The sequence below is a fragment of the Panthera uncia genome, unplaced genomic scaffold (assembly GCF_023721935.1).
Source record: "Panthera uncia isolate 11264 unplaced genomic scaffold, Puncia_PCG_1.0 HiC_scaffold_2208, whole genome shotgun sequence".
In the NCBI taxonomy this organism is placed as follows: domain Eukaryota; kingdom Metazoa; phylum Chordata; class Mammalia; order Carnivora; family Felidae; genus Panthera; species Panthera uncia.
The window spans coordinates 749-13,425 of NW_026058919.1; the positions used below are offsets into that span (position 1 = coordinate 749).

Genomic DNA, 12,677 nt, shown 5'->3' on the forward strand with positions numbered 1-12,677 from the left:
CCCAAAAAGCTCCGGAGGGAGGGAGCCTGCGGGCCGCCCCAGGGTTTGCCGCGCCTGAGTGTCCTTCCAGTGCCTTCCCGTGCCGCGTTCACCGTCGAGAAGGGGGCCTTGCACGTTGCCGTGGAGTTTTTCCAGGAGGCGGTTGGCTTTGTGGTGGGCACTGGCCGCCTTTTCCTTTTTTGAGATGTAGACTTCTCGCCCCGCCCCTGCGGGGTTTGCTGGGGGGGATAGGGATAGCCCCACCCCCCCAGCACGTGCGCCATCGGCCAAGACCACCCTCGCCCCCCCCCCCCCCCCCAAGTCCTCGCCAAGTCCTCCGGGGATGGCTTCGTGGGGACTCCCAGTCACGGGGGACCCGCCCCGTTGGCAGCTGTCGGTTGCCGCCACCTCTCTTCCCGACGAAGCCTGTGGGCCGTAAAACCCGCCGCGGGGTCGGGGCGCCCGGTTATCCAGCATGGCCGGCCGCTGCCCGGGGTGCTTTCCGGGTGACCTCCGCGGCCCTGGGCGCTACGGCCGCAACGCACCTCTTCGTCCTGGGAGGGTGCAAGTGGGGGTGCCTGACGCGGGGGTGGGGTGTGGAGCCGGCAGCATTGGCGGGTGCGGGAGGGCCCCGCCCCTCGGCTCCAGCCCCGCAGACGCAGACGCCTCCGTCCCCTCTGCTGACAACGGCCACCCCTCCCCCGCAGTCAAAGAGAAGCTGCGCCTGGACCCTGACAGCGAGATCGCCACCACGGGCGTGCGGGTCTCCCTCATCTGCCCGGTGAGTCGGGGTGCGCGCGTCCTGTCCCCTCGCCCGCCGCGGGGTGGGGCAGCGCCGGGCCGCGTGGCCTGCTCACCCCGCCGGCCCCCTCCCCGCAGCTGGTGAAGATGCGGCTGTCCGTGCCCTGCCGGGCGGAGACCTGCGCCCACCTACAGTGCTTCGACGCCGTCTTCTACCTCCAGATGAACGAGAAGAAGCCCACCTGGATGTGCCCCGTGTGCGACAAGCCGGCCCCCTACGACCAGCTCATCATCGACGGGTGAGTCGCCGTGGGGGGGGGGGGGGGGGCGGGGCCCGGTGGGGGGGGGGCCCTCTCCCCCTCCCCGGCCCCCGCGATGAGCCGCAGGGCCGCACGACGAGGGGGCCTCTCTGGGCGGCTCCGCGGAGCCCTTTGGCAGCCTCGGAAGGCCTGGCCACGAGCGAGGCGGGTGCCCCGGCGGGACCTGTTGGGGCCCGTGCCGCGTACCCGGTGGCGCCGTGGCTGAGGCTGTCCGGGCCCAGGAGGTCTGCTCGTGACCTCCGTATCTGGAGTGCGTCTGCCCCACACCAAGCAGGGACCCCAGGAAGCCCCCGCCTCACGTCCACCACACGAGCCAGAGAGCTGTTTCCGAAATGGGGTTTGGCACAGCCTCTGCCGGGAAGGTGGGAAGGACGCGTCCGCCCTGAGCTCTGGTCCTGGCTCTCCTGTGCCCTTCTTCCCAGGTGGCGCCAGTGTGCAGCCAGGCCGTCCCCACCTCCTGAGCGGCAGGCCCTCCCCAAGCCACAGGGGGACAAGGGGGAAAAAGGCCATTCTCCCCAAAGGGGAAACTTTGCTCAGGTCTTAGGTTTCCAGAAACCGAGCCCAGCACCTGACTGACCAGCTCCTGCCAGGCGCCAGCCACACCCATCTGTCCCCAGGGCTGGGGGGGGGGGGGGGGCAGGGAGAGAGAGAGGCCGGGGTCAGGCAGGAGTGGGTCTGTGGCCTCGCTGCTGCACCGGGAGGTCTGTGAGGGCCAATGAACCTCGTGGGGCAAGTGTGTGCCCCATGGGCCCGGGAGTGGCTTCCTGCCCGTAGGGGCGTGGCTTGAGCGTGTCCCCAGTTCGAGTGCTTCTCTCCATCTGGTCACCGCACTCAGGCTCTCGTCAGGCCGTCTCTCCCGACCGAGCCAGGAGGTGAGCCTCATCATCCGCACCTTGCAGATGAGGAAACTGAGGCTCAGAGGGGACAGTCACCTAGTCTGGGCGCCCCCAGCTCACAGGTGGCCAGGCCGGGACTCAGACCCAGGTCCGGCCAGCTCTGAGCCCGGGCCCCCTCTGGAGGGCTGAGCTGGCGCGCCCCAGTGCCCCCACGCTGTCTAGCCTCAGGGTGGAGAGAGGAGGCCCCTGGGGCCGGGCACAAGGGCCGGGGCTGAATGGCTGCTCTGTTCCTGGCCTGGCAGCTGTGCGGCCCCGTGCCTGCCTCTCCCCCCACCCCCACAGGCCTAGAGCGGGTCACCCGGGCTCGAGTGGCGGCAGCTCCGACCGCTCCAGGGGCAGGTGGGTCTGGGGCTCGGGTGCGGCTGTGCCTCACACGGACCACAGTCCCGGCATCCCGCGGGGCCTGGGCACAGCCAGGGAGGCTTCCTGGAGGCAGGGTCCTTGATTCATGCTTTTCCTCGAGGAGTCGTCATTTTGTCCCATCCCTGGCCGTGCGCTGGGTGATTCCGGGGTCCCCGCGAGAACTTTGTCACAGATCCTGCCTTCAGAGAACTCCCAGCTGGGCGTGGGGAGTGTGGAGAACCAAGCCGGACAGAGATGACCCCTGTGGCTCGCGCTCTGCCTGGAGGAGGAAGGGGCTCTGTGCAGGGGGCTCTCCAGTTGGAGACGGAGACCCACGCGGCAGGCAGAGCTGTGTGGACGCAGGGCGACCCCAGGATGCTGGGTCTGTGGGCGTGACGACCGGAGTATCTGGAGCAGGGAAGGGCCTTCCTCTTGGGTGACAGCGGCTGCGGTCGTTGGGTCCCCTGAGGCGGGTGCAGCTGTGACCCTGAGCTCACGCTGGGGGCCGTGATGGCCTGTTGCCACCGCAGCAAGTATATCCCTGTCCCAGACCTGGCCTGGTGTGGGCCCTCGGTGGCTGGAGACGGTGGGTGCTGTGTAGGCCTCATCCTGTCGGTGGGGCGACTGAGGCCCTGTGGTCAGGAATTGGCAGGGTAGGAGCGGAACCCAGGCTTTTGCTGCTTTCTGGCCACGCCCCTCCCCGCTCCGCATCTGTGAAACGGGTACAGCTGGCATTATCTCCGTGTGCCCGGGGCCAGAGCACGGGACCCCGGGCCTGGCTCGCCGTGGGTGCTGCGTCGGTGCTGTTGTCCGTGCGGGGGTGCCGTGGCCCTGCTTGTGCCCCCTGCTCCGCCCCAGAGCCTCTCAGGGGGGTTGTGAGCGGCACAGACCTTCTGTCCAAGCCCGTCTCCTTCTCTGGAAAGGTGGGGGGGGGGGGGGGGGGGGGCAGCGGCTCGGGTTGGGGGCCAGACCCCCAGGCTCACGCCGTCGAGCCGCGGCAGGGTGGGCAGCCACCGTGCTGCCGAGACCGGGTGGGTGACCGCAGCCCCTCGCTCGGGGAGACTGGGCCGCTGACCCGAGGACGCCGGGCCCTGGCGGCCGCTCTCCCGAAGCCACTTCTGCAGAGAAGTGGGTTCCTTAGCACGCGTTCCCCCCCCCCGAGTCCAGGCCTGGGGGCGGCGGGGAGACTCTCGCCGGCCCAGGAGTCAGCCCCCCGGCCCCTCCAGGCTCCTGTCCAAGATCCTGAGCGAGTGTGAGGATGCCGACGAGATCGAGTACCTGGAGGACGGCTCGTGGTGCCCGATCCGCGCCGAGAAGGAGCGCAGCTGCAGCCCTCAGTGCCCCATCCTGGTGCTCGGTGAGTCCCAGCCCTGAGAGCAGGGCTCGCGGCTCGGGCCGCCCGCCAGGCCCAGCGATCGGCGCTGCTGCGCCCCGCCCCCCCACCCCTCACCGCCTCCGTTTCCCACCCTGTCGCCCTCAGGCACCTCGGACGCCAATGGGCTCCTGTCCACCCCTAACCTCAACGGCGGTGGTGCAGGAGGCCCCGCGGGCGGGGGCGCCGCGGGCGGGGGCGGCGCGGCGGGCGGCGTGGAGAACGGGAAGCCGGGAGCCGACGTGGTGGACCTCACGCTGGACAGCTCGTCCTCGTCGGAGGAGGAGGAGGACGAGGACGAGGACGAGGACGAGGACGAGGAGGGTCCCCGGCCCAAGCGCCGCTGTCCCTTCCAGAAGGGCCTGGTGTCGGCCTGCTGACTGCTCACCGCCACCGCTGGCCGGACACTCGACTTTCCTGGTGCTCACCCACGCGGATGGGGCGCAGGCGGGCCTCGGGGTGCAGAGGGAGGAGTGATTTTTTTTTGGTTTTCTTTTTACTGTTCATTTTGTTTTTCCACCCCTTTCCCTGGCTCCCGGCACCTGTACCTCTGGACTCTCCTATCGGAGGATTAAAAAAAAGTAAAATGACAAAAAAAGTACAAAAAAAAAAAAGAAAAAGGAAACAACAAAAAAAAAAAATCAAACTTTTAAAAACGAGGCAAGCCACCCACACAGCTGCTTCCCCGGCCGGAGCCCGAGCCCCGGAGCCCAAGCCGGCCGGCCCTGGGACGCCCCGCCTCGCCTCTTCCAGTGACCATTCCAGCTGGTGCAGGGGGACGGGGCGCATGGGGTGGGGGTGGGGGGCAGCGGGGGACACTGACGGGCACGTGCCCCTCCCCCTGGCAGCAGCCGCAACTTTGACATTCGTCCGTTCCTTTGCTTTTTTTTCTCTGCAAACACGTTCTCTCGCCCAGAGACCCTGGAGCGCACCGCCGAGCAGGGAGCATTTTAGCCAAGAAGCCATGGAGTGGGTTGGGGCAGGGAGGGGGGCGGGGGGAGCAGGGGCCGGGGTGGGGGGGGTGGTTATGGGGGGGGCCGGGGAGGGTTTAGCCACAGATGTGTTGTATTTTTTGAAAGTGCAATAACTTGGTATTTTGAAGACCCAGCATGTGGCCAGGACCCCCTGTGGAAGGCGGGGGCCCCAGGGTGCGGCGGCGTGTGGCGTGGGGGGGTCTCCGTTTTCTAGCCAGCTACCTCGGTAACTCCAATTCAGGTTAACTTCCCTACGGAACAGCGCAGACGTCCGCAGATGCCGCCACCAGGCCCCTCCTCGGCGGGGCGGGGAGGGCGGCCACTCCCCCAGGGGCAGCAGGGACCCCCCCACACACACCCCCCCCCGCCCCACCCTCTCCACTTGGGGTGGCTCCTCCCCCCTCTTCTTGCTCTTGGGTTTTCCGATGGGTAGAGGCCCGCCCGGCACCCCCTCCCCTGGGAGCCTCACTCTCGTCTTCCAACAGGGCCGGGCCGAGGGCCTCCCTTCAGCTGCTCACCCAGCACCCCCCCCCCCCCCCCCCCCCCCACCCCGGGGACGCCCGGCCTCGGGGTGGGGTTGGGGTCCGGCCATCGCGGGGAGCCGGCAGCTGGGCGCCCGGCCCCGCCACCCGGCGTCCTCGTCCCCCGGAGGCCACGCTTGGTTCTCCCACCGCCTCTGCCCCGTTCTGTCTCGCTTCTTTTCTTCCTTGCTGCCCACCCCCTGCCCCAGAATAATTTCCTTTGTATAAACAGAACTCTTGTAGTCAGGAAGCAATATCATTTCAGGTCTAAAGAAGAAAGGGACATCAATCTGGCCGAGGGCAAATTCAGTTTTACTGTATAAACTCGGCTGTGCAGTGCGGCCCCTCCGTCTGCACGGGCCGCTGAGGGCCACCGTTTTCTAATATTTGTATTCTAATTTAATTGTTTTTAAAAAACACAAATAAAAAAGGTCAAGGTGAAGCCACCGGGGCGTCTTCTCTGTGTGCTGGGGCGTTGGCTGGGGGCGAGGGCATCAAAGGACAGAGACAACCGACCCCCCCCCCCCCCCCCTTGACCGTTCCCTTCTGCCCCGCGGTGTTCAGGATCCAAGAAGCGCGGCCTTCGGTCCAGTGAGGAAGGTTTCGCTTTGGCCGCTGGGCCCGGCGTCTCCCCGCTAGGTCGGGTGAGGAGCTGAACCAGAGCCACCCAACCCCAGGACTGTCCCTGCTCCCCTGCGTGGCCTAGAAAGTACACAAATGGCCAGTAGGCTCGTGGGAAGATGCTGAGCCTCCTCACCGGCCCCCGGGAGACGCAGCCCGGAGCCACCGCCCGTCCGCCGCGGGGAGGGCTGGCGTCCCCGGCCCAGTAGCAAGTGCTGGCGAGGCTGCGGGGACCGGAGGCTCGTGGGCGTGGAGAGCGGGGCGGCCGCTCCGGAAGACGGGACAGCGGGCCCTCCCCAGGCGCAACACGGAGCGACCACCAGCCGGCCCGCCCCGTCCTCGCGACCCACCCGGAGGTAGAGGGAGCCGGCTCACGTGGGAGCCCCCGACACGCACCTGCAGGGCAGCGTGACTGACGGGCGCCCAAAGGTGGGGACCACGCAGCGTCCGCCGACGGGCCAGCAGATGGAGACGCGTCCTCGGGCGGGAACGTGATCGGACCTTGAACAGGAGCCAGGCGCCCACCCCCGCCGCCCCGCGGACGGACCCCGGACACGCGACGCGCAGGGAGGGACCCGGACGCCAGAGGCCACGCGGGGTGTGGGCCCGCGTGTGTGGAACGTCCAGAACAGGCCCGTCCGGGGACAGGAAGTGGAACACGGGGTGGGGGGAAGGTGTGACCGTGACCGCTAATGGGGAATGGCACTTCTGGGGGTCATGGAATGTTCTGGAGCTTAGAGGTGACGATTCCATAGTTGTCGGGATGTGCTAAAGCCTCTGGCTTTACAGGGGGAGACGTGTGTGAATACTTCCAACTCGAAACAAGCCTCTCCCAGTGGACTTGGGAGCACGGGGGACCAGGCCCTTGTGGGGCTGGTGGCTGCCCCCAGCCCCTGCCGGCCCCACCCTCACTCAGCTGAGGGGGAGGCCTGGGTTCCAACGCCGCGTGTGCAGCCACGTGACCCCTGGAGCCGGCACCCTGTATCCCCCCCGAGGCCCCCGCCACTGCTCTCCCAGGCTGCGGCCCCTCAGTCCCCTCTGCCACCCCCCCAGTCTGGGTCCTGCTGGCCTGAGCCCAACTGGGCAACAGAAGGGAGGGCCTCTTCCCGGGGCCCGAAAGTGCCCGTGTTTGGGAACCCCAACCCAGACGTGGGGGCTGCAGTCCAGGATCCTTCATCGGTGCTTGGGCTTTGGCCCCCCCCTTCTTCCCCGGGGATGTCCGGGGAGCAGCCAGCTCGGATCCTTGGTCGCGTCCCCGGGGCCAGCGCGGGGCCGCACGGGGTGGGGGTGGGGGGGGGCCTCTGACAGACTTGGGGTGTCCGAGCGAGCCACCACCACTCCCCCCACCCCCCCACCGGCCTCCAGAAACCCTGCAGCTGGAAGCGATGGAGAAGCACGTCCAGTCCAGCCAGTTCTCCCTGCCCGCCCCCGGGCCCCTTCCCAGTGCCACCTGCCAAGCCCACACTGTGGGTCGCCTCCTCTGTAGGGGCCCTGGGCCTGCCAATGCTGGGGACACCCGCCCACCCCGGGAACCCCGAGGCCAGGTCACCGCAGGGGCCCCGACTGGTGTGGGTGCATGAGCCCGGACCCTCAGGGAAGGGGGCCCCCGAGCCCCCACCCACCGTCCCCTGCTCCCCACCTCCCCCCAAACAAAACACAAAGAACATCAAAATCAGGCAAATGAGGCAGCAGCGGTCGTAACAGGCTGCGTTTAGTGGTTTTTTATGTACAAGAAAAATGATTTTTTTTTGTCTGGTTTTTCATCTTTTGTCTTTTTGTTTTTGTTTTTATTACTTTTAAAGCTTCTCCCCCCCCCCACCCCCAAAAGTGCATTTTTATCAATTGATTTTTTTTAAATCTCCCACACTTTATAAAGACTCTCAAATACAGTCTATGGAATGTCTGCTCTGTGCTCTGTGCCCCCGGGCACCGCCCCTGCCCCCCACCCCCCGCCCCCGTTCACCAGGCCCGGCCCCCCAAAGTCCAAGGCACCTTGTATCTGGGCCTGGGAGGGGCGGGGGGGACCCTGGGCCTCAGGAACCCTGGCCATGGCCTCCAGGCAGCCCCGGCATCGGCACGGGGGTCTCCCCAGCCCCTCCACCTCCTGGCCCTGCCTGCCCACCCCCTGTGTAAATCTATGTCCTTAGTGCGAGCTAGTCTGAACTCTGAGGTTATGGCTCCCGGGGCGCCCGAGCCCCCAGGCCCTGACCCGTCCTGCGCCAGCCGCCCTCCAGGAAGGCTGCTTCCTCAGCTTAAATAACTTTTTAAAATAAAACTGCAAATATAAATATCTTTCTTTCTCAAAAAATAGGATTTTTGCTTTTTTTTTTTTTTTTTTTTTTTTTTTTCTGTTTTAAATTTTTTGTCCTGCTTTTCCTTTCACTCTGTCTGGCCTCCTACAATCCCGGCTGCCTGGACTGCCTCGGTCCTGGGGGGCCCCTCCCCCCGCCCGGCCCAGCCTCGACCCCACCATGCGCAACGTGTCCAATGCTGCCCTCCCCCCCCGGATCCCGCCACCGCCCCCCCACCAACCCCGGAAGGAAGCAAAGGGACAGCCAGGTACAAATGGCGACAAGATGGCCACATGGGGGTCTCCTGGGCAAGCCACCCAAGGGGGGGGGGGCCGACTTTGGTATGGCCTGCTGGAACCCGGAGAGGCGCAGGCCCACACCCGTGCCAGGCTGGGCCTGGTCCGGAACTTTACATTCACTGGGTTTTAAGTTTTGTTTTTTTTTTCTGTTTTGTAGTGTTTTTTTGCTTTTTTTTTTTTTTTTTTTCTTAATCTCAAAAGGTGGGGTCAGGGTTGGGGGGGGTGCTAGGCTGGGAGAAGTAGCAAGGGTGTTAGCCTCTCTCTCCTAGGTGCCACAGGCCAGCTGAGCGCTCCGGGGGGTGTGGGGGGAGGCCCTCCGGCACACACCTCCCCCCCCCCCCCCCGGCCCCCCCCCCCAACCCTGCCCGGAGCCCCTGGCCCGGACCTCACTCTCGCACACACGCGCGCACACATCCACCCAAACTTCACCAAGATGATGGAAATAACAATTTCGCTTTGTTTTTCTTTTCTTTTTTTTTTTTTTTTTTCCCGGGGATAAAAAAAAAAAAAAAAAACCACCAAAAAAAAAAAAAAAAAAAAAAAAAAAAAACCCAAACAACCAAACAAAAAAACGTTTTGCTGTGTCCTTTCTGACCAGTCAGCACGCTCCCCCTCAAATATTTTTTTTTTTGTTTGTTTGTTTCCTGAAACGCGAGAACTCAGCAGTATCTTTGGCAACACTTGATCACGACCTTAATTTAAAGAATAAAAATAAAATCGATCCACGTCTATGTACAGTATGTGATTGCGCGGGGTCAGGGGCCGGGGTCCTGGCGCTGGGCCCATGCGGACGCTGCGGCCCCTAGGACGGGCGGGCGGGCCAGGGGTTAAGGCGGAGTGGGTGGGCAGGGTGATCAGAAGCGGAGCTCAGAGCTAGGGGCAGGGGTTTAGTGCAATTCCCGAGGAAGTCTGTGTTAAAAGTGTGCTCGGCGGGGATTCAGCCCTTGCCCCCGCCATAGTCCCAGAGGCCTTGATCCCCCCACCCCGAGTCCAGCCGCCCCCACTGGCCAGGACGACAGCTGTGATTTTTCAGTTGGTTTTATTGCGAGGGGGTGTATGAGCGGAGGGGGGAGAGGGCTGTCCCCTCAGGGAACCTCTCAGCTGGGGTGGGGTGGGGGGGTCCCTGGCCTGGGCGCTCGAGCTCTCTGCTTGGCCTCCACAGATGGTTCTCCAAAAGGGCTTACTCTATGACACCGGGGTGTGAGGGAGGCCACCCGGCCCTGGGCTCCCCTGCCACCCCCCCTCAGGAGGGGGGGTCCTGAGACATTTGGGGGGCTGACGGGCTCGGGGGGAGGGGTGATGAATAGTATCCTGTAGAAACAATGATGAAAGTTGCCTTCTTAAAAAGCTTCCCTTTAAAAAAAAAAAAAAAAAGCCACAGGCCACGAGGGGGGGGCTGTCACAGAGCAAAGGGGCACAGGGAGACGGGCCAGCAGCTGGGGGGGGGGGGGAGCAGGGGCACCCCTCACCTTGGGCTTTGATGGGGGAGGGTCTCGGCTTGACAGAGCGTCTATTTACAGGGTCCCACGCTAGGCATTGCATATGCGAGAGGGCGTTGGGGTGAGGGTGCCCTGGCCTCTGGCAACACGGTCTCCCCAGCCCTGGCCCCCGTCCGTGGCCTGTGGCTCGGTCAGTACCGGGCCTTTGGGGAGCCAGAGGCTGGGGGGAGGCGGGTGCCAGCCCCCAGATTACAGTCAGTGCCTTTGAATAAAAAGAGGGGTGCCTGGGGGAATATAAGGCCCTGGAGGTGGGGCCCCGCCACCCGCCTCGACGGGGTTCACCTGTCCCAGATGGCGGCTCCTTGGTGGCCACAAGGAAGGGCGGCCATGCTGGAGGGCGGGGAGCCCCAAAGTGGGTGAGGGGCGAGGGCAGGGGGCGGGGGGGGGCGGGACTGGATTGCTCTAGCTGGTTGGAAGGCCAGCCCTCTCTTGGGCCCATCCCTGAGCTGGGGAGTCAGTAAGGAGGGTCCCCGCAGACACGGGTGGCCATCGCAGGTGATGAGACACCTCCGAATCAGAACCAAAACGGGACAGGATGGGAGGGGGGTGGGGGTGGGGGGGACACGGCAGAAACACAAAAAAACCCCACGGTCCTGCCTGCAAGGCAAGGCCCCGGGTCAAAGCACGAATACCTCAGAAGACCTCGCCCCCGTGCCTTCCTGACCCCTGTCACCTCGGGGAACAGAAGTGGATTCTGCGTCTGCGGTGGGTTTTTTTTTTTATTATTTTGTACAAAAATAAATTGACTTTTAGGAATTTCTTTTTGCTCTCTCTCTCGCTCGCTCTCTCTCGCTCGCTCTCTTTTATTTTTTATTTTTATTTTTTTTTGTCTTTTCGACTTTTCATAGAAGTTGGTTGCAACTTGTAAACATTGTTTTAAATTAAGAATTAAGATAAAGTGTAGTACCCGTTCCGTTACAAAGTGCCAAGACTTCTATTTGTGGTTGGTTGTCTTTTTTTGTGTGTGTTTTTTTGTGGTTTTTTTTTTGTTTTTTTTTTTTTCCTTTCGTTTTGTAAAATGTTGTCTTTATTGCTTTTGTGACACGAGAACGTCTGGCCTCTTCTCCCCTCCTCCCTGCCACCTCGAGACCCTGGGCTCCCTCCGCTCTGGCCTCGTCCACCCCACGCTGTTGCTTTGCTCCTCTGAGGAAAGTATATTTTATATATATATATCTATATATATCTATATATAAATTTTGTTTTTAAGGAGGGAAAGAAAAAAAAAAATCTAAAAAGTGCTTTAAAAACTTGGGAGAGGGCTAAGGGGAGGGTAAAGACAAAAATGTTTTGAATCTCCAAACGTCTCGTGGGGTCTGGGTGGCCTGGGTCGGGGAGCACGGCCTGGGGGCAAGGGGGGGGGGGGGGGGGGCCCCCCCCCGCGGGCCTTCCGGGGGGGGGGGGGGGCCGGGCCCCCCCCCCCCCCCCCCCGGGGAGCCACCCTGGCGCCCCCTCCCCCGGCTCCCCTCTCCGGGCCTGGAAATAAATAGATTTGTGTCACAGCGGCCAGGACACGTACAGGACCACAGGCAGGAGCGGGAGGCAGGGAGGCCGTCGGGGAGGCGGGGAGGTGGGGGGGGGGGAGACCCCCACTTAGTAAGTGCCCTGAGGAAGGAGGGTGGGGGTGGGGACAGGGTGCATTTTAACGTCCACTCACAGCGGACAGAGATCGTTTAAGGTCTTGTCTGAAAGACTCATAGAAACCAGCGAGGGGACGAAAACAAAAGCCCACCCCAGTGCCCCAGCCCCCGCGGCCACCCTCACCCCCACCTGGCGCCTGGGGCCCTGACCAGGCCTCAGATGGGACCCCAGACCCCATGCTGGGTGTGCCCCGCGGGGGCGGGAGGGGGGGGGCTCAGAATCTAGATGTCCCACAAAAACCCCAAACCGAGCCCCGAAACCCGTCGGCGGGATGGGGGTACGGGGAGCCGGAGCGGGGCCGAGGGTCCCCGCGGAGGGAGAGAACATCATGAAGGAGAAAAATCTCAGAAAAGCACTACCCTAGATTCTGTGGCGCCTCATATATATATATCTGTATATATATATATAGATATAGATATCTGTATATAGATAGATTTTCTTTTTTTGTGTTTTTGGGGGGGTGGTGGGTGATTTTCTCTCTCTCTCTCTCTCTCTCTGTCTCTCTCTCTCTCTCTCGGGTTTCTGTTTTCTCTTTTTGGTTTTCAGGCAAGTCCGGCCGCGAAGCTGCCGTCGGCGGTGGCCCCGGCGCCCCCGTCGCCTCCCCCTCCGCCGGCACCCGCTACATTCAACCTGCTCAGGCCGTCGGCGCCGGCCTCGTCCTCGTCCTCGTCCTCGTCCTTAAAGTGCTTCTCCTGGCCGTTGCGCCGGCCGTCGGGGGAGCCGGGCGGGGCCGCGGCGCCGGGCGGGGCGGCGGCCCCCGGGGAGGGGTCGGGCCCCCCGAGCGCCCCGCCCCGCACGCGGGGCTTGCGGCCGCGGCGCGAGGGGACGCCGTTGCAGCCGTCCTTCTTGAGGTGTCTGTGCAGGTGGTCGGAGCGCACGAAGGTCTTGCAGCAACTGTCACACTGGTAGGGGCGCAGGCCGGTGTGCACGCGCATGTGGTTCTTCAGGTCGTAGTTGTGCGCGAAGGCCGCCCCGCACTGCTGGCACAGGTACGGCTTCTCGCCCGTGTGCTTCCTCATGTGCACCTTGAGCTTGTCCTGCCTGCGGGCGGGGCGGAGGGGGGTGGTCAGCGGGCGCCGGCACCACCCCGAGCCCCGCGGGCCACGGCCGGAGAGGCGGGCCCTCCGCGCAGGGGTGGGGACAAGCCCGGGAATACCGGGGCACCCGGGGCCGTGGGCCCGAGA

General features: G+C 64.0%; 1 protein-coding gene across 1 annotated transcript; it reads left to right on the plus strand.

Moving 5' to 3' along the window:
* The first annotated feature begins 311 nt into the window (after positions 1-311).
* On the plus strand, positions 312-4,270 carry LOC125917677 (E3 SUMO-protein ligase PIAS4-like). The gene is made up of 4 exons (XM_049623811.1): positions 312-760; positions 859-1,019; positions 3,505-3,635; positions 3,759-4,270. Exons 1-4 carry the CDS (start codon positions 455-457, stop codon positions 4,028-4,030), a joined length of 870 nt encoding a protein of 289 aa, XP_049479768.1. The 5' UTR covers positions 312-454; the 3' UTR covers positions 4,031-4,270.
* Positions 4,271-12,677: the final 8,407 nt, after the last annotated feature.

Excerpts from the sequence above, each read along its gene's own strand:
- LOC125917677 (XM_049623811.1), top strand. The coding sequence starts at position 455 with ATGGCCGGCCGCTGCCCGGGGTGCTTTCCGGGTGACCTCCGCGGCCCT. Across the intron at positions 761-858 it reads GGGTCTCCCTCATCTGCCCG|CTGGTGAAGATGCGGCTGTC; the intron begins GTGAGTCGGGGT and ends CCCTCCCCGCAG. Across the intron at positions 3,636-3,758 it reads GTGCCCCATCCTGGTGCTCG|GCACCTCGGACGCCAATGGG; the intron begins GTGAGTCCCAGC and ends TGTCGCCCTCAG.